Source organism: Centruroides sculpturatus, unplaced genomic scaffold (genome assembly GCF_000671375.1).
Source record: "Centruroides sculpturatus isolate CEXI.00-Female unplaced genomic scaffold, Cexi_2.0 scaffold42, whole genome shotgun sequence".
NCBI lineage: Eukaryota > Metazoa > Arthropoda > Arachnida > Scorpiones > Buthidae > Centruroides > Centruroides sculpturatus.
In genome coordinates, this window is record NW_019384399.1 from 544,997 (window position 1) to 567,276 (window position 22,280).

At 32.4% G+C, this 22,280-nt stretch overlaps 1 protein-coding gene across 1 annotated transcript in view; it reads right to left on the reverse strand.

Annotated features, from left to right (window-relative positions):
* Positions 1-22,280, reverse strand: part of LOC111618560 (histone-lysine N-methyltransferase 2E-like) — an 87,763-nt gene that overhangs the window by 36,607 nt on the left and 28,876 nt on the right. The window contains exon 3 of the mRNA XM_023360119.1: positions 5,465-5,612. Within this exon, the coding sequence (XP_023215887.1) occupies positions 5,465-5,612 (148 nt within the window). The remainder of the gene's footprint in view (positions 1-5,464; positions 5,613-22,280) is intronic.

Below are 22,280 nucleotides of genomic sequence, written 5' to 3' on the forward strand. Positions count from 1 at the left end.
ACATTTATCTTTCCAATTTAATGTTTTAATGCTTGTCATATTTTCCATAGCAAGCATTCGATGAAGTTGTCTCGCCGCCATTTTGTAAACAACATGCTTCCACTCTGGACAGAAGTCGTTCACANTATTCTATAAAGATTCTTTATATTTGTTGTGTATCTAGTTAGCGATAACATTTATCTTTCCAATTTAATGTTTTAATGCTTGTCATATTTTCCATAGCAAGCATTCAATGAAGTTGTCTCGCCGCCATTTTGTAAACAACATGCTTCCACTCTGGACAGAAGTCGTTCACAAGTTGGAAGCATGTACAAAGATTCTTTCTGCTTGTGGTTGCTGGACGCTGGCACATAAGACATATCCTAAGATTGCTAGAATTCCTACCATGGAGCTCCTTCCAGGTTCAAGACTGCTTCTTGATATATATCCTATATATACCACGTTATGTTATCCAGATCAATATTAATTTTGCCACAATATCAAAAGTGCTCAGCAATTAAATAAAGAGAAACAAAACATCTTTTTTTGCCGAGAAATAAATATAATGTAAACAAAAAGTATGGGATATTGAGTGAGCTTATTTGCTTGGAAGACACCATATATAATGATGATCCAGCCAAACTGATTGATATCAATAAAAGGGTGGTGAAGTTGGCAGAAGTTGTTTGTAGGAATTCCAATAAGCAATATGTGAAAAAGTTGAAATGGACAAGTAAGTAAGAAGAGATAATAGAAAGAACCTTAGTACCTTCTACATATGGGACCAGATAAAAATACCAAAGAAAATCAAGCAGGTTCTGGAGAAAAGCCCGAACTTTGTCCCCACTGAGGTAGGTGGTTGGGAAACATCAGTACAAGATATTGAGAGAGGGATAGTTGGACTGGATGCATTAGAAAAGGAATACTTTAGATGAAAAGTGGTAATTAACAACCGGCCGAAGAACAGGACAGAGGATATTACTAGAAGGGACATTTGGCTCATGAAGGAGTGGTTAAAGATAAGTGATCTTGTGATGACAAGAGCAGACAAGACTAATCATTTGGTTATCATGAGAAGGCTTACTTATAACAAGGAGTTCAATCAAAAAGACAAAATGTGAAATTGTTGGCAACAAGGTAATTGGATCTTTGGACAGACGGGTCAGGAAGCTGGAACGCTCGGGAATTTCTGCTGTTTTACCTTTTCTCAAGAAATGCCAGAACCTAAGGCCCGGAACTCCAAGATTGTTTGCTTTCGCTAAGACCCACAAGACCGGAATGGAGTTAAGGCCAGTTGTAGAGAAATGCAGAGGACCCATCTTTATATTAGAAAAAAGGTTGCACAAGTATTTATCATCACACCTTGATGCTGATAGTCTAGTGGCACAGGATCCTCTTGTTTTTGTCAAGGAAATACAAGGTATATCTTTAATGGAAGATGAAGTAGCGACAGTTTTAGATTATGAGAGCATGTATCCTTCAGTAATGATTGAGTCTTGCGTGGATGCTTTATTAGATTTCGTGTACGTAAAGATCTCCCAATTGCTTCTTTACACCCACGAGCTAGAAGAATTGGCTAACCTAATATGCTATGAGTCGTGCTTCACCTTCTGTAGTCAGGTCTACAGACAAAAAAGAGGGGTTACGATGGGAAGTCCCCTCTCAGGAATCCTTTGTGAATTAGTTGTTAGAAGACTAGAAAGAAGGGTTCTTCATAGTTTCAAAGAAGATATCATATATTTCAGCGGGTATGTGGATGACATCCTTATCTTGTGAAGAAATAACAGTAGGGTGCATGAATTTATGAGTAGAATCAATGATAACAATGATGGACTTAAATTGAGATTAGAACAAAAGAGTTTCTTGAATGTGCACTTCTTAGACATTAATATCCGGTTTATAAAATGGCATTTGTCCACAAGCGTTTATATTAAATCTAAACACACCCCATTGTATATACCCTCGCAGTCCATGTATCCATATCGGTATAAGATGGCAGCCTTCCGAGCGTTAATAAGGAGAGCTTATTTATATTGTGACCGAGTCGGTGACAGGGCGAAGGAGATTGATAGAGTAATGCAGGTGGCCTGGACCCTGGGTTACAGAAAAAGTATAATTGTAGGAATGATTAAGAAGTATGAAAGGGGCATAGTAAAAAGAACCTTAAGTAATGTTCGTACTAGGCTCACTAAATTTACTTATAATAGTAGTATGAATAGTGTTATGAAAGAAATTGCTAGTTGAAAGGAATCAAGAATGGTTTTAAGAAGAGCCCCTAATTTGTATAAGATCTTGAGAAATGATAAGGATAGTATCAAAGCAGAGGAGAAAGCAGGGGTGTATAAGATACCTTATGAGAACTTACAACTGGATGTTAAAAAAGATTATATCGGCGTCACCACAAGAAACTTGGGAGTAAGGCTCAAAGAACAAAGATATGCCATAAGAAAAGCGTCTAATTCAACGATTTTGTCCCAAATGACGCAAGCCCAAGGCTCTGAGGTAAAATGGGACGAGGCAACAATCATCAAACCTCTGTCTTCCCCAACTTTAGCAATAACAATGGAGAAGATTGAAATATACAGAAGTAGGATAGGAAAAGGCTGTTTAAATGCAAGGGATGCCGAGAGCCTGCCTTCGGCATGGAAGTACTTGGTTAAGAAATTTACTAGAAACTTGGACCAGAATTAGTACATTGAAGATGTATGTTATTTTTGTTTTATTATTTGTTTTATTTTAATTTTTATATATTCTTCCATTATTTTTCTCTTGTAAAATAATTTTTGATTTAAAATTTTATGTTCTATTCATGGAACATTTATGTTCCATTTTCGTTTGCGACCTGATGATGGCCTATTAATTGGGCTGAAAACATTTGTTTTTTACAATTACATTTATTTCTCAACAAAAAAAGGTGTTTTGTTTCTCTTTATTAATTTTGCCTGCAAGAGTTCATTTTTTTGTAATTGTCATGCTTCTTTATAAATTACATAACAAACTCTCACAGCATCTTGATTTATTTGTAGTGAAGATTTATTATATCTCTGAGACATTATCTTTCCTCATTACAAGAAAAAATTAGCCTTTTTATGAAGGATTCAAAGTGGTGTTTGTTATGCTTTGTTAAAGTTATTCTAGCTCTGTGTGTGTACAATATATAATTTCAAATAAATATAAATATTGAGACAACCTACGTATTTATTGCTTTTAATGTTCTTTTGCATTCAGCTGTGTTGTTAATACTGAGTTTAATCTGTTATTGTATGCTTTTGTAAGTCTTTGTTTTCTCTAAGCATGTTCTGTGAGTTTGTCCTTTTATAATCCTAAATATTTGTAGATTGTGGATTAAATTTTTTGACTCAACTCAAAATAATTTAAAAATCAAGGAGAAATAATACATAACCCCTTGTGTAAACATTTATGATGAGTCAGCAAATTGATTAATTATATATTAATATTATAATTTTCAATGTGAATTAAATCTATATCAATTACTGTATTTTTAAACTCTTCATTCTACAGGTCATTTTGCAGATAACACACAATGTAAATTTAGTATCCATTTTATGAAATGTAAAAAATTAGTTAATTACAGTATTTGAATGTATTAATACCACCATACTCAACCTTTTGTTTTCTCAGGCCACATACACATGATAGCTATTACACATGGGCCACAACATAACAATTATAATAAAAAACTTACTTAATTTCTCACTTACCCTAGAAATTTAGTGTGATTGTTGATATTGCGAACATTTTTTCACAATTTCATTAAAATTTTTTTTATACTCTTTTCACCCTGCTGGCACTAAGAGGGCCTAAGAGGGCCTCTTAGTGCCAGCAGGGACTAATTAAGAGGCCCATTATGGGTTCGGCCAGGTCCGCAATGGTGTGGCCGGGTGGTAAGGGACGGAGCCTGACATATCCGAACAGACCACGCCCTGAAAAATTCCTGGGGGGATTCCCTGACCCGACCGGATCCGATTCCGAGTCCCCTAGAGCAGTAGGCTGCCACTTGACCACTTGTCCATCTGGCCATCAATTCATTTAAATCAAGCTTGTAACTGCTGCATGCTACTCGTAAAACGGCATCCAGGTGTGAATCAGTAAGCCAGTTTCTATATATGTTCTTTGCATATTTCATTTTTGAGTATGACATTACACATAGATATATTGATGCGAACAATGTAAGTAAAATTTGAGCACTTTTTTTAGTCTTATATTGATCGGGCACTACTTTCCAGAAGTGGTAATTATTTCCAGAAGTCAACGTAATTATTTTCCGCAGCTCAGCGGGCCGCAGGTTGAGTATGGTGGTATTAATACATAAAAGCACCATTATTAATTTAAATCATTCTATTATAAATCTTCACAGACCAGAGAACCATTGCAAAAGAATTATTTCTTTATAATATAATATGTTAAAAAACAATTTTGTTTTGATAGTATGTTGTAATATAATTTATATTACAAATTTATGAATTTATCATCACATAACAAATTCATATATTAATAATTTGCAAATTTCTTTCTTGAATACATTTATGTCTCACTCCATATTAATCAATTTCATATTTTATCAAAAGACAAAAAAAAATGCTAAATGAATTATAAAAGTTATTTATTATCTGGTGTTAAGTGTATTTTGATATCCAAATTTCTAATCTTCAGATCAAAGATTAATTTTAAAAATTAAATAATGCAAAACGTATTTTAACAAAGATTATTTTGTTTAAATCTGTTTTGTGTTCAGAAAAGCCTGAGGATGGCCTATTCAAATAGGCCGAAAACGTTTGAATAAAGAGAAAAAAACTCGGCAAGTAGAATTCAGGTGTATTCATATTTATATTTATGTTTTGTGTTCATTTGAATCCAAATTTACACATTTTAAATCAGATTTAAAATGTTAAAAAAGTTTTCATTTGAATTTGTTTTGCATTTTTCTTTAATTCATATTCAATGTAATAAGATTTTGCATTTAGCTACTTAGCATTGTTTTTTTCTTCTGTTGATTAATGTCTCCATTTTTAAATTTGATTATTTACAGTTTAATTGAAAACTAAATTTGGAAACAAACAAATATATTGAATAATTCTATAACTATATTTATTTAATTTTTCCAGATAATTATACAAACAAATTTTAATTAAAAAAAACACACATTCGCATTATATATTCAATAACAAAACAACCATACAATTATTTTGTTGAAATATACATTTAATTTTACTAATTTTTATGCTGTCAATTAAATATTCCTACTATTGATTTAACAAACTATTTATTACTTATAATTTTAATCTCTTTCCAAGCTTTATAAGTTATAATTATTTTTAAACAAAATTTAAAGCTTTCAATTTTATTACTATTGTTATAATGCCCATTTAATATTACTTAATAATTTAAATTCGATACATAACAAAGATTGCCCAATTTTTACTTTATCATACATAATAAAACCACAAGAAAAAAACAAAAATACCTGATAAGGTAATCCAAAACAACTTGCAAATCCTTGAGACAAATGGGCTGAAGTCCGTACTTCTTTACGTCCATGTGCTGCCGTAACTACAGTTGATACTGAAATTGACGAATTATCTTCTGTGGTTACTGGGACTTCTGGATCATATCTATATGAATAATAAAACAATAATATTAATTAAATTCTAGAGTTTAAAAATATGTTTTGACAGCAATAGTTTACTAAATAAAATATTAATATGTTAAACTATTACATGACACCAAATACAGTAAATTTAATGTTAATATATTGTAAATATGATAAAAATAGAATTATCTCCACATCAATAACAAAATTTTATAACAATTAAAACATCAAACTTTTTTAGAAAAAATGTTTCATAAGTAATATTGTATTATTTTAATTCAATGTTATTGCTCCTAATAATTTTAATTCTTAAAAATAACATAGTCTTCTTTCCAAAACTCTTATCTTTTATATAATTTAGTACTTTTAAAGTAAGGTTTCTTCCTCCTCAGAATAATCTAAAAATTTAAAAATTTGAGTGAATGCATAGGTTGGGTAACTGGTATATGTTGGCTTAAAAAAACACATATTGACAACCAAGCCCAAAATATTCTAATGATTAAACAATAAAACTGAGTTAGTTATGAAATTAATTAGCAAAGTAATAGAACTTGGCTAATTAATTTCATAGATAATACATAATTTGGACTAAAGATAGGAGGTTAAACAGCCATCTTATATTATGTTTAAGTAATTAAATATGAAGGTAATTTAAGTAAGTAAATATAATTAATAATAATTAAATTAAGTAATTTAGGCTATTCTGGAAGAAAAGATTTGAACTCAGCCTCTGCTTACCATGCAGATGCACTGACAATAATTATACTACTTTGCCCAATCCTTGTTTCCAGATTAATTAATTTATGAGATAACCATACAGTTCATTTGCTGCCAGCAACATAACTAGACAATTCTTCCGGGGAGATCAAAGCCTCTTCTATTTGAGAATTGTGAATTTTATTGGAAGGTCTTTTTGTTGCCAGTAGTTCAATAGTTCATGCTTTCTTCTTCCATTGAAGTGAAATATATTGTAGGAACATTAGAATAAGTAATAATATATATCTTAAATAAGAGATAAGTTGTAATTTATTGAAAGAAACATGACATGTCTTAGATCTAAATCAGGTGTCTCCAATCTATGACCCACAAGCCAAATATAGCCCAAAGCATATTTATGCTAGATAAATATGTTAGCTCATACAGTTTTTTTGCACTATATTTCATCATCAACATTCAAACTTGTTCAAAGTACAAATACTTTCGAAAACTCAACTAAAATAAACAGGCTTTAATTATGTAAATGATTTTTATAAAAACCTATTGAAAGAAAAAAGTTTATTACATTTTTACAAATCTCTGCCCGATCTTAAGAAGTTTGCACAGTGGATATTTTTTACTATTGCTTGTATGTAACTTTACAAATAAACCTTTTAGAAAATGAAATATAAAAAATCAAATTGTTAAGCATCATTGTACAATGAATATCTAGAGGAGATTTTAGTATTGGGTGCCACAAAATTTATCTACAATTTTGATAAAATTCTTTTAAAAAAGCAGTTACAAATTTCCCACTGATTTATATCTGTTGTTATTCAGAAATAAAACAATCTTAAGATTAATCTTGACTGTATCTTTTATATCTGACCACCAAAAATGCCTTTTACAGCTCATGAGACCTTGGTCTAAATAATGAGAAAGAAATGAGACCTATGCATCTAAATTATTCTGAATTTTTGATTCTTTTGGTGAAAATATCAAGCACCTGTTGTATTGTCAGATTGTGCTTGATCATGTAAGGAACCAAGTCTGAACATTATTTTTATTTACTTTTATTTTTGCTTTTTACTATATTTTTGTTTGGGGCTTATGTTTTGTTAGGACGAAGGTTTCCTCACCATTCTCCTTAGAAACTTAAAAATAGAAGAGAAACTAACTCACCGATGAGGGAAAAGCGCCGTAGGAAAAACTTGCGCACACTTGCACTCCCGAGCGGGAAAAAAGTAAGTCCGCACCGAAAAAAGGAGGGAAGACCCCACAAGCATAACTTATGACCTTGCTAAACCTTAAAGAATAAAGACATCCTGAAAATTGTCAAAAAGAATAATGTAAAAGGTTAGCGAGTATTGTTGGAAAATAGGCTGCCAGACAAATAGAAAAAGTTTATTGTTAGCAAATAAGTGTAAATAAGTGTAATAGTAAATGAGAGGAGTGATTGCACTCAGAATTGTGACGTCACCTCACAAGTGAAGATGGACGAGGTGAGCTTCTGTTAGCAATGAGCATGGTGAGCTTTGTAACAGCAAACGAAAGAGAGGTGTCCAATAAGATAAATTAGTTCCAAGGCAATTTTTAAGTTATTTGATTTGTGGATTGACGCTTAGAGAAAGTCTCGAGAGTTGAGGAAAAAGGTTCCTAGTATATTGAGGTGACGCTTAGGATCTTTAATTCATAAGAATTATTGTATATAAGTTAAGTCTGAAATTTTGTCGAATTCCAAAGGGGAATAGAATCTATATATATAATCCATTCAACGGGTATCCGTCTGTCTGTCCCGTAACCATTTGATAACGGACACTAGAGGCGCCCCCTATCGCGTGTCATATTTCAAACATTCAAATTAACAATTTTAATTCTTATTTAAATTAACAATATAAATTTTTATTATTCATTTGGCCAATAAATTATTATTTGGTCAATATAACAATATAAATAATTCAGTATATTTGTAATAGGAATTTATTATTTCAGGGGCTTATATCTCTCGAAGGGTCGCGAGTAGGGGTATGGTTCCTTTGACTTTATTGTTAGTACAGGGGTCTACGGTTTGGGGGGGGGTCGCCACCTCTTCATTCGGAGGGTTAATCTTACCATTCAGACTTTAACAGAGCTGTAGAGCATATTGATAGGAACAAAAAAGTCAAAGGAACTGTGCCTCATGGAAATTTGTAAAGAACGCCCACTAGGGGGCGTCCCGAGCTACTAGTTAAGTTAGAAAATAGATTGATTTGAGTTTTGTTGGATTGATTCTTATTGATTTTCATTGAATAAATTGTTACATGATTTATACTAAATATTGTATATAGTTTATTACTAGAATATTTATTAAATATTTGATTTGTTATTGACAAACTTTGTCATTTAATTTGGTGCACACTTAAAGTCCAGGCCTGGCACACTAACGCAAATCCGCGTAAAGTACCCGTTAGGTAACGGCTATTTCCGGCACACAGTCGTGTCGATAATCGTTGGGGAAAGTTGGAAAAATAATATAGTACTTTACAATCATATAACTTTCAATATTCAAAAGAGCCAAATTTGAAAGCATTTCCTGGATCACTGATGGATGAGCCATGTACTTTATTTTGTTATATTGGGTTCATTTTACAATGTATTTGTCTCTAAATTAAATTTTTTATTATTGTATACATATATTTTATGTTTAATGTTCAGTTAAAATATGTAGCTGTTCTCATTCAAAATCACATTTCAACTGTTTTAAACAACACTGTAAGAATGCTAATTAGAACTTTCAGTTCAAATTGTAAGGAACCAAGTCTGAGCTTTATTTTTATTTTACTTTTATTTTGCTTTCATTATATTTGGTTTGGGGCTTATGTTTAGTTAAGACGAAGGTTTCCTCACCATTCACCTTAGTAACTTAAAAATAGAAGAAAAACCAACTCACCGACGAAAGAAAAGCGCCGTAGAAAAACTCGCGCACACTTGCGCTTCCCGAGCGGAAAAAAGTAAGTCCGCACCGACGAAAAGGGGGGGGGAGACCCCACAACCCAGTTAGGAATCGCTAAACCTTAAAAGAATAAAGCATCCCGATAATTGTTAAAAAGAATAATGTAAAAGGTTAGCGAAGTATTGTCGGAAAATAATCTGCCAGATAAACAAGAAAAATTTAATGTTACAGATAAGTATGTAAATGAGGAGAGTGAGCTCATTCAGAATTGTGACGTCACCTCACACTATAAAGCCTCTAACTCAAGTGAAAACGAACGAGGTGAATTCCTGATAGCAACGAGCTTTGGTGAGCTTCGTAGCAGTGAACGAGAGAGGTGTCCGATAGGATTTTGAAGTTATTCGATTTGTGGATCGACGATTATAGAAAGTCTTGAGAGTTTGAGGAAATAGGTTCCTAGTATATTGAGGTGACGATTAGGATCTTTAATTTATAAGAATTATTGTTTATAAGTTAATTCTTTGATTTTGTCGAATTCCAAAGGGGAATAGAATTAAGTTAGAAATAGATTGATTTGAGTTTGTCGGATTGATTCTTGTTGAATTTCATTGAATAAATTATTGTTTGATTTTTACTAAATACTGTATATAGTTTATTACTAGAAGTTTAATTAAATATTTGATTTTGTTATTGACAAACTTTGTCATTATTTAATTCGGTGCACGCTTAAAGTCCAGGCCTGGCACACTAACGCGAATCCGCGTAAAGTACCCGTTAGGGAACGGCTATTTCCGGCACACAGTAGTGTCGATAATCGTTGGAAAGTCGGAAAAATAATATAGTACTTTACAAAATCTAGTTTATACATTAAACCTGATACAAACCAATGAAAAGGGTTAAAAACATTTGTTTAAATTGTTTAATACTTTTTCCAGCAACACTATATAAAACTACAGTGTTGCTGGAAAAAGTATTTAAGATGTTGTTCAAGCATATCTTAATTATATCACATGGCATAAAACATTTTTCACAGGCTAAGCTCAAGCAGGTCTATTAGCAACTTGCAGCAGCTTGTATACATTAGATTAGAGATTATAGAGAAAAAGCCTTTCTTCACTTGCAATTTCAGATTGAGCTCCAAACTCCAGGCTTTTATTCCCAACCCCATTAACCTTATTCTGGTTTGGAGGCCACTTTGGATGATCGTTGTTCTGACATCCTCCCACTTCTTCAAAAGATCTTTAGTAGCAGATGTCGACATGGTCCTCTTTCATCTTCCTCTTTTTCAAAAGAAAACACATCTCGCTGAGTTTCTTGGTATTCTTCATTTGAGAGTTCTTGGAGTTCTTCTGTCGTCAGATCAGTTTCCATTATGAGCTCTAAAATGCTCTTTATTTCTCAAATGTGATTTTCATTACTCCATTAGCAACTTGAGATTTCTTAATAGATCTTCTTTAGCTAAGATTGTGCCTATTGTAGACCTGTTCAAGCCATACTGCCTAGCAACATCAGACATCTTGTGCCACTTTCTACCTTGGCTATTATCTCTTACTTGGTTTCTACAGTGAGCACAGCTCTTGATACTCCTCTTTTCAGTCTCCATAATATTATCAGTTTCTTTTTTAAATAAAATGTTCAGAAAAACACTTACAAAAATTCAGAGAACAGAAATAAACTAGCCCACAAAAAATCGTTTAAATGCAAAGTCCAGATAAAATTCAAAATTTGGTATTAAAATGTTAATGAATATCTGATGGGACAGTTAAACTTTCACCTTTCGTAAATAAATCACGACACAAAACTTAACAAATGCCCATCTGACAGTCTTGCAAATACTATAAAAAATTATTTGTCAGAAAGATAAACAAAAAGCTGGAATTACAAGGGAGAGTTTCAAAATTCGGAGGAATATTATACTATCCAATCGGTATTGGGTTGAGCGTCGATGTTGATATCTCTTGCGCTCCAAAAGGTTTCAACTTGTTACTGAAGACAAGGGAAAATCAATCGATATTCGTTATTTTTCGTCACTTCTTTTCTTGTTTGTTCACTAAAGTTTGTTATCCGAACATGTGTTCATTGTCCAATCATAAAAGTCTTTCGCGAAAGTGTTCGTTATCCAATTTGTTCACTATCCGAACTGTTCGTTAACCAATCACCCACTGTAATTAATATTAAATAGTTTATTTTTTTGTAATTAAAGATAATACTAATTAATAATATGTCTGATTTCAGTTAGTCTTTTTATCTATAAATCTTAAAACTGATTTTTGCTTTATTTTTTCATAATGTTGATACTGTTGAAGATGACAAAGAAAAATTTCTACATACTTTGACATTTTTAGCACCATGTTTTAACTTGTGAATAATTTCTACTTTTTCATAAATCAAGAGCTTTTCTTCATAGACATCTTTCTCACAGAAGGGTTCATTTCTAACTAGAATATATGGTTATTTTACAATTGTAGTGATGATTAGGTAAATTGGCAAAGTAGGACCAGAAGCTAGTCAAGAAAAAGGGGAATGGTCTCCATAAAGAAAGTTAGGTGATAAGTAGGCCTGTAATCCATGCAGGTTGTAAAATTAATTATCCAGTGGTCTATATCTACAGTGTATCTAGGAGAAGGATGATTAGCCACACTCAGTGATATAGCCAATGGAAAGGGAAGGAGAAAGAAGGAGAGGGTATAAGGAAGAGGAGAGAGGAAAGGTGGAAGAGGAAAAGCAGGAGAACCTCGGGCACCCCATTCTGTTTATTAAACCATATATTTAGTTATATTAAGTCCCACGCAGAGATAAATATTATCAGACAGTGTACATTAAGAACTAATATTACATAAGTAATGCCCATATATATACAGAATGAGGGAGGAGATAAAAACACATAAAATATGCTTAACCAACATTGGTTGGCTTATTATTGCAGTCTTTGTAGGAACAAAGGTTCCTTTGAGCCTATGTGGTTGTTACTAGAAGTCTGGGCATGGAAGTTGTCATAGCCTTTTAATAAAGCTTATCATAGCTTTGTAAATGAGTGGTTTACTAGTAGGCTGTCAGTTTGGCATGGCCATGGTTGTCCTTCTTTCATGACACTGGTTATTAGTTTTAGTCTTGAGTCTTCATATTTTGTGCAATGAAATAGAAGATGCAATGGAGTTTCAGCCTCCTGATTTTGGAAGTAGTAGTTTCTGTTGCTAATTTTATGGAACCTCTTGAGATAGGAGTTGAAATCCCATGTCCCATGATAATCTCAGTGAGGTGGAAAATGGGAGTAAAATACTTTATGTTCCTGCTTTCAAGAATATTCGGGAGGAACATATATGTCAGCCTTCCAGTGTTGCTGGAATCCCACTCTGCCTGCCATATTTTGATTGATTCTATCTTCTGCTGGTTGTTGATCCAAGAGGGTGGTATGGCAGTATAGGCATAGTTTGCAGTCTTATTAGGAGATTTCTTAGCTAACAAATCATCTCTGTCATTCCAGATATTGTTGGAATGTCCTTTTACCCAGTAGAATTGAATACTGAGGTGGTCCTGATTTTGTAGTAATATTTGGACAGACTCATTGATAATAAAACTGAAAGTGTTACTTAGTTCTATCTTTTCCAAATATTTGGTATTGCATTTCTTAACTACTTGAACAATTAAGAATATTTGTGGTTTTCATAGTTACCAAAAATTTGCTCAGTATATCCATGAAATATTCTCATTATAACTATGAGAAAATGTATAGAAATATATTTAAATTAAAATTGTTATGGCATTTTGCTCATTATAACTCATTACATCCTATAAGTATAGATATAGATAAAATATTATATACAGGGTGAACCAAAAGTAGGTGAACAGTAGGTAGAATAAGGTTTGTATTAAGGTTATACTATAACAATAGTGTATATTTAACTTGGTTATGGTTATGGTTATGGTTAAAAAATTACATCAGAGATACATTTCAAGAAATTAATACACAAAATTACTTGTGCAAAACTGTTTGTTGAAACATGAAATGGTGAAATATAGACTTCAAAGCTGGGACAACAGTTTGAGCACCTGAATTGATAAAATTGTATTGTATTGTATTAGTAAATATAATTGTATATGTAATCTCAAAATTTATATGTATATGTAATCATTTACTGTCCACCTACTTTTGGTTCACCCTGTATAATATTATATTGCCTTTACAGGCATTTTATGCAACTTTTAGGAATAAATTAAGTTTGTAAACAAAGGTTTGACTGTACAGTATATTGAAATATAACTATGAAAAAAAATGGAAAATAAAAAATATATATTTATAAAATGATAATTAAAATTTCTATTCAGCCATTTTATCAGGACAACTCAAAAAAATTTTTAACACAATTCATTAATAATGCCACGACTTGCTCTTCCCACCGTGTTGTTCATGGGGTAGAGGTTAGCAGCTTTGCCTATCGAGCGAAAGTCTCCGGTTCAAACCTCATTGATGCAGGTTCTTTTTTTTGTGGGTACGTTCTCCCGGTCTGAGAACATATGTAAATACTAACAAATTACCATGTTTCTACCATGTCTCTGTAGTATATAACAGCCAGCTCTCAGGCTGAGAGCAGTTCTTATTCTTGTACTGCAAGCTGCAGGAGTTATACATTGTCTGAGTTAATAAATACCTTTGTGTTCCTAACAACTGGTTGCTGTTTGTTCCCGCGACAGTTTGGTGGAGACGCCGAGTACTCATCACACACAGAGGAAAAGTTTTCCAGTCCCATCTTGTGGCTGAACTTATTTGGTGCTGCCAGGTAACACACAGCATGACAACAACATACCATCCGCAGACAAATGGCTTAACCGAACACTTTAACAAGACTTGAACCGATATGATGTCAATGTATGTCAGTGTTGAGCAGAAAGACTGGGACTCAGTATTGCCCTTCGTCACTTTCACTTATAAAACAGCAAAGCAGGACGTTACTGGATACACTCCATTCTATTTACTTCACGGACGTGAAGCTGAGACATCAATGGACATGTTATTCCCATATCAAACTGACAATCAACCCGACGATTACCTGGGCCACTTAGTCACCACAGCCAAGAAGTTATGACAATTAGCTCATGTACGTACATTGATGGCCCCAGCAAAAAGATTGAGGACGGTACGATGCTGCTCATCGAACCGTCTCATATAACCCTGGTGATCTTGTGTGGATATTTACACCTGTGTGCAAGGTGGGTCTGTCTGAAAGGCTCCTTAAGTGTTACTTTGGCCCGTACAAAGTCCTTCAATGCTTGTCTGAGGTTACCTATGAAGTCAAGGATTTCGATCCTACATCCAAATGAAGAAAGCCAAAGGATACCGCCCACGTCCTCTGCATGAAGCCCTATTGTGATCCCAGTCTGCAAGACCCTGATTCTATCAGTGATGTTAATAATCCTGCCGTCAGTGCATCCCTAAACAACAGCGGGACGCTGTCTTTTGGGAGGAGGGTATAATGCCGCGGCTCGCTCTTCCCACCATGTCGTTCATGGGGTAGAGGTTAGCAGCTTCGCCTATCGAGCGAAGGTCTCCGGTTCAAACCTCATTGATGCAGGTTCTTTTTTTTTTTTTTGTGGATACGTTCTCCCGGTCTGAGAACATATGTAAATACTAACAAATTACCATGTTTCTACCATGTCTCTGTAGTATATAACAGCCAGCTCTCAGGCTGAAATCAGTTCTTGTTCTCATACTGCAAGCTGCAGGAGTTGTACATTGAGTTAATAAATACCTTTGTGTTCCTAATGAATGGTTGCCGTTTGTTCCCGCGACAATATACAAATTTTCCATATGGGAAAAATGAGTGAAAATTTTGTTTTATTTCAACACAACTGAAACTTGGACAATTAAATATTGTTGAAAATAACATTGAAATAAAAATAGTAAGAAATAAAATTTCATTTTCTTTAAAAGTCCTTTCATGTTTTATAAAAAAAACTGAATCTTTTGGTTGATCAAAACTGCTTCATCCCTAAAAATTATTCCACATTGTGTCTGCTCACAAACCAGACAGTTTGGTGCTCATTTCTTTTGCTAAAGAGTATATTAAGGAAGCCTAACCAGAAATATATGTGAAAATATTGAAAACTTAAAATATCAGCAAAATAAGCTATTACACAAAATGTATTTTAGCCATCCCTATAAATTCCTATTAGAAATATTCTATATTAGTTTAAAAATCCTAATAATTGAATATCCAATTAACGTTGGAAGATAATATATATGCTAGCATGAACACTGAGTAAATGAATATTCATGCTAGCAAGAATATTTTTCTGAAGCCTCAGACACAAGGATATACATATGTGGTCATAACATACTATTCATAACAATTACTGGCATTATCATATTTAAATGAGATGAGTAATTGATCCAAAAATAATATAGATGTTTTTACCTGCTCTAGTTATGAGTGTTCTTCCAGATCAAAATTCTTTATTACATCTTGATTGATCTTCATTGATTATTTGACTCAGAGTAAACTTTTCTTCTTTAAAGATTATATTTCCTTGGCAAATTCACCTGTTTTCTGTTTTATGACAATAGATTCTTCATTGAAGTTCTTCATTATTCTGTACATTATCTTGCAAGAAAGTATTTTATTTCATCCCTCAAAATTTTTAAGCCATGTTTGCAAAGTTTTGAAAGTGAGTTTAATAAATGGATCAATTCTTATTTTAATTTCCATTGTCCAAATTTTTAATGTTTGGTTGTAAATTATTGCATTCTTGCTTTGCATTTCTCTAAAATGTGTGTAAAAAACCTCATTATTTAGTTTGTCACAGTAGTTTCCTTTAATTTTGAGAAAATTTTAATGGTTTGTTCTTCTATCACTGGCTCTTTGTGTGATGTACCAAAATAATAAGCCAATAATTGGACTAACTGATGGCTGCTTCCTTACCTTCCTGTTTTCTCTACATTATGGCACTTCCCACTTTGTCAAAAAAAGAAAAAAAAGAAATGCAGTTTAGGTAAAAAATTTTTCATGTCACATATTGGAAATGAAGGAATAGGAAATCTTGTGGACAGATGGACAAAGTGTATTGAAAAGCAGGGCAATTATGTCAAGAAATGATATATTTGACTTGTTAAAGATTGATTACAATAAATTCTACAGCCAAAGTGTGGATAACTTTTGACTTACCCTTGTATATATGACAGTTTACAATAAAGTATGGATTCGATAAGAGAAGCATTGAAGGTCTGATTAAGCAATACCAAAATAACACTGATAAGAAACCTGCAACACCACAATGTACAACAAGCAACTAGCATATAACAATAGGAGATCGTAAAAACCAATAAAATTGCATTAACATACAAAAGAAGCCCAATGATATATAGGCTACTCTGCAACAACAAAGATACTATCAACAGGTTCAACCTTCCAGGAGTGTATGAAGTGCTGATAACGGATAACAGAACAGGAAAGCAATTGCAATATATAGGGGCCACTACAAGATCTTTACACCAACACCTCCAAGAGTACATAACATCCATAAAAAAGAGACAAAACAATACTGCTTTATCCACTGTAGCCTTGGAAGAAGACTTGCAAACACATGTAAATCAAACCAAACTGCTTTTTTTACCTGTTACACTGCACAGGTAAAAAAATGCAAATATGGCATATAAAAAAAAATCAAAATTTACAAGACAGCAAAGGAAGAAATGGCCATCAACTATAAAGACAGCAACTCATTGGCCCAGACATAGAGAGCATTATCTATATACAGTGGTGCTTCATATAACATATGCCTCGAATAACGGACGCTGCGAACAATGGACTTTCTGTTTGGCTGTTATGTGACTTGAGCAACGGACTGGCTGCGAACAAATGCAAATGATGTTTCCACTCTTTTGCCGTTGCCAATGACAATCTGCTAGTTTTAATATATTAGTATTATTAGAATATATTATTAGTATATCTGAAGTGCAGAGCTCCCGTTGGGATTCAGCTTGCTCCTTTGTTTATTACATACACCACCTCAGTGCACGGTATTTACATTTATTCAAGTGTTGTGCAAATCATGGCTTCTAAAAAAACAGAAAGGTGATTTCAATTGAAACAAAACAAGAAATCATCAGGAGTGAAAGTTGACAAAAACTTCCTTGTCAAATGGGAAGAGGTTCAGGAGTTTACCAACACTCATTATCCAAACAGAGCTGAGGCCAACATGCCTGTCATTTCCGACTGGGTACTGATGAAGAGAAAGAAACAGACCACCTTGGACATGTTTTTCAAGAAACCAGCTGCCAAAAAACGAGGGATGGAACAAGAGGAGCTCACCCTGCAAGCTCCAGTAGCCTCTCCTAAATCTGACTCTGATTAAAAAACAATAAACAGAGACCTGCTGCAATATGTAAAAAGTCTGTATCTGTATGAATGTGTGAAAAAAGTATTCCTCCACCTCCTCACAACATCTGACTACCCGGCATAATTGGTGACTGTTCCATTTTGATTTTTTCATGGTATGGTTATTTTATGCTGCAGAATGAATTATATGTTTTAACATGTATTTCTATGGGAAAATGCGTTTCGTATAACGGACTTTTCACTTAACGGACATGCACCTGGAATGGATTAAGTACATTATACAAGGCATCACTGTATATAAAAATGAATGTATGTCTGTCTGTCTGTCCATCTGTCCTTCATGCATTATTACACCATTTATCCCATTGCCTTGAAACTTTCGGAAGTTGTTTAATACACTCCTGCAAGGGTTTCTGGCATAGTACATTTATCCTATGATAGATGGCACGCATGTATATGAGTATTTCATCGTGGGCATTTCAGCATGGTTAGGAGTTGAAACTTGAAATTTGGTACACAGTTAGGCCAGATGCACACAAGTGGTGTGGCAAGGAAAAGCGGTGTCGCAAACACATCTTTGCCGCACGGCAGCAATCCGCTTACATTTCGGCACATGTGTTCAGTATTCAAGATGGCGAACGATACTGATATTGTCGCTATCCACATGTTTACAAATTTTGTTTTGTATGGCTTGCTTTATTTAGTTAGAAGATTTTGTCGAAGATTTGAACGAAGATTTTGGATTAGAGATATTTTCTTGAATTAATAAAGAACTGGTGTACAAAAAACACCTATTCCTCGATAAAGAATACTATTTTGAGTAAGATTTGGTTGTTTTGTTCTTTGAATTAAATTATATATGATTATTTGTGTAGAATTTGTGTTAAATTTATTATCCTTTCCTCTTTATTCTCCTGTTAGTTACCTCGGTTAACCACGTCAAACTTTCCGCCATTAAAACACCATGTGATTGTATTTTCTCATGTGACTACCAGATGAACTGTTATTGGCTGACAGAAACGTATCTTGGTGGCAGTTGCCGCAAAAGATAAAATTCAACCAAAATTCTGTGGCACGAGAAAAGCAGCACAAAATCGACTTCTGCGCCGAGAAAAAGTGACATCATCCTGCCGCTTTTCCTTGCTGTGCTGCATGTGTGCATCCGGCTTTAGGGTACGTCACGAGAACACACACTAACAAAGGATTTTTTGGGAAAAGTGGCAGGATTAAGGCTTCAACAATGGAAGTGTTCAACAATGTGCAAGATTTACAGGCGCAGATGCGGTTTTTTGCGTTAAATTGAACATAATTTTAGACCCATCTAAAAATTTTCTAATTAGTCTGGAAACGGGAACCTAATTCTTGCATTCTGTGAAAATGGGTAAGATTGGCTGTAATGTAATAATCTTAATCTTCGCTATCGTTACTTTTTGCCCAAGCAACGCCAGACTTATCTGCTAGTATGATATACAAAATATCACACAGCAAACACATCATTAGCACTAACCAAACAATAGTAATATATAAATGCTAAATTTTAAACAGCATGTGAAGTTTGTCTTTTTAAATGTTAGATACAATCATCATCATACATCCAAAAGAAAAATTTTGTTCTATATTCAAATGACTGCAGAACCTGAAGATGGAGGAATAAGAACTCTGGAAACATTAGTTCTGATGCTAATATCACATTTTACTGCTGGAGTTTGTGTATTTTAAGTAAATAAACAAATGATATTCCAAACATTTTTAATTTACTTAATTGACATAAAACATCCTAAACTGGATTCAAAACATGTTAGAAAGGTCTGAATAAAAACCTTTTGTCTAAACATTTGTTCAATGAATGCTTCCTGTCAAACCACTAAATATTCTTTTATGTTTTCTTATAAAAATAGCAAATATTTGTGTATATAGTCAGTGCCATAACTAGGGCAGTGCCCAGGCACAGGGCACAGACACTGGGAGACACAGAAATGATCTGGACTAAGTTTTGAATCATAGTTTTGGGGCATAGTTACTGAAGCTCGCATCGGGCTCATAAAAGGCTAGTTACAGCACTGTATATAGTATTATATAGTATATATTATAGTATTGTATATACAGCCAAATAGCATAAGAAGGTTGGTTGGATTTGGTAATACAATGTATCGGGTTTCAGTAGAGTTGTTTGTTTAAATATTTGTGTAGTTAAGTAATCAAAATTTATAGATTATAAAACTCTGATATCATAATATTCATAACAGTGAAAGCATTTTCAGAAAAATAATATTTTTAACCAATTCTTACTTAATTGTATTGTAGAGAAATACACAAAAAACAATTTTTCTTTCCTTTCTGACTTACGAAGGGTAGATAACTTCAAAATTCTAAAATATTACATCAATAATGAAATAAAAATGAAAGTTAAAAAAGGTAAAAGCAAACCCACTTTGCAGAGAAAAACACTTTATTTCATTGTTAAATCCCCTAAATACAGTTTAAACTCTGTTTAAACTGTATTTAGGGGATTTAAATACAGTTTTAGGGGATGTTAAATACAGTATTTAGGGGATTTAAATACAGTATTTAGGGGATGTTAAATCCCCTAAATACAGTTTAAACAGAGTTTAAACTGTATTTAGGGGATTTAACAATGAAATAAAGTGTTTTTCTCTGCAAAGTGGGTTTGCTTTTACCTTTTTTAACTTTCATTTTTATTTCATTATTGATGTAATATTTTAGAATTTTGAAGTTATCTACCCTTCGTAAGTCAGAAAGGAAAGAAAAATTGTTTTTTGTGTATTTCTCTACAATACAATTAAGTAAGAATTGGATAAATAATCTGACTGCATTGTTTTAAATAATTATTTTGAATAATATTTTTAAAATAAGATGCAGTAGTCTCAAAAACTCAGCACTCGATAACCCGGCAGTCTGGATAACTCGGCCACATCCTGGCAGGGCAAAAAAATCCTTAGTTAATTAATTTTCATTATAGACAGCTTTATGCCTCATAAAGTATTTTTCTGAGGTCTGTCTTATCAGGTAAATTACTGTACACAGTGTATTCATTAATTTTCATTTTCATGTAGTAAAGGCTCTATGCCTTCATAAAGGACATACTTTTCCTTTGTTTAAGGGTATTTGGGCAGTTTATTCTCTGTTGTATTCTCAAGTAAACAATACATACAAGTACAGTACAGTATTTTCTGAGGAAACACTCATACCTATTTTTTTTAACCCCATTCCCAATAACCCGGCATTTTCACAAACTCGGCCACCCTTCGGTCCACATTAGGCCGAGTTTTCGAGACTCTACTGTATTAATCTTTCATAATCTATTATGTTACAAGATTACAACTTTATAGCATCTATAGTTTTTCATTGCTGTTATTTTTATGATTTATGAGCTACATTTAATAAAAATTTTTTATATTAACTATGGATTTATACTGTATATGCTTTGTATTTTGGATATTTAATATGATTAATTTAATTTCAGAAGTTGTTTTTACAATAAACTTTATGTCTTGCATTTAATTTCTGTAACTTTTTAACATACAAGAAAATTAAAGCTTTAGTTCATTTAATTTTTGATTTAAAATTATGTAACATATTCTGTGATAATACAAATTTCACTATAATCAAAATTTTTTTCTAAATTTCTAAGCACATTTAAATCCATGTAAGTTAATTAATATAACTTAAATTATTAGCTGTTGTAAAGAAATTTTATTAAAATTATTTATAACTATAGTAATTACATTCATGGATTTTTCTTTAGATTAATTGAGTCATATTACTATTAATGTTACAAATGTAAACAAATATTTACATTATAATGAATTATGAGATTGTTTTAATTGAAGACATCATTAAATTTTTAACCTACATAGTAGATTAAATGTAAATTCTCAATCTAATTGAAAAAAGAAGATATGACTCAGTGATAATAGCACCTTTACAGGAATTTACAGGATTCAGCACCTTTACAGGAATATTTACTTCTGAAAAATCAGAATATAGCAATAAGAAATATGATAAGATGAAACTGATTTGCATATACATAGCAGAACAATTAAAAAGAATGGATGACAAAGATTTATCTGCAATATAAAAAAATGAAATTATTAATGCTTGCATTTTATTCAATGTTGAGTAACTTGCTGCATATTGAAGTAAGACTATTTTAATTCAATGTTAAATAAATACGTTACAATATTAAATTAAATATGCAATTTTTAAAAATAAAAACTGAATGAAATTAAATTTCAATCACATTTTTTGAATAAAATATTGCTGCATTTAGAATTTAACAACTATACTATTACATAATATTACTAAAATTAGATATATATATATACTGCTTACAATTTATAATGTTTAAATGATTAAATTTTTATATTACTATAATGTTATTCTTCTAAACCAGTTATTTTCAACTTTCTCTTTTTTCATACAAGTAATTTTCCATTGTATTCTTACATACTATGCTTCTCTTATGTATATCTATATAATCAACTTTATTTTCATTCACGTCACAATATATCACTTTGAATATCATCTTTTATATCAATTAAAGCAAGACTTTAAACTTTTCTGTCAGTAAAGTTTACAGTAAAATTAATAAACTATTAATTATGATATGAATAATTGATTTATCAGAATTTAATGAGCAACAATAACATTAAGTTAAAATTCTAAAAAATATTTTTATTAACATTCCATGACAATTTCAGTTTCCTAT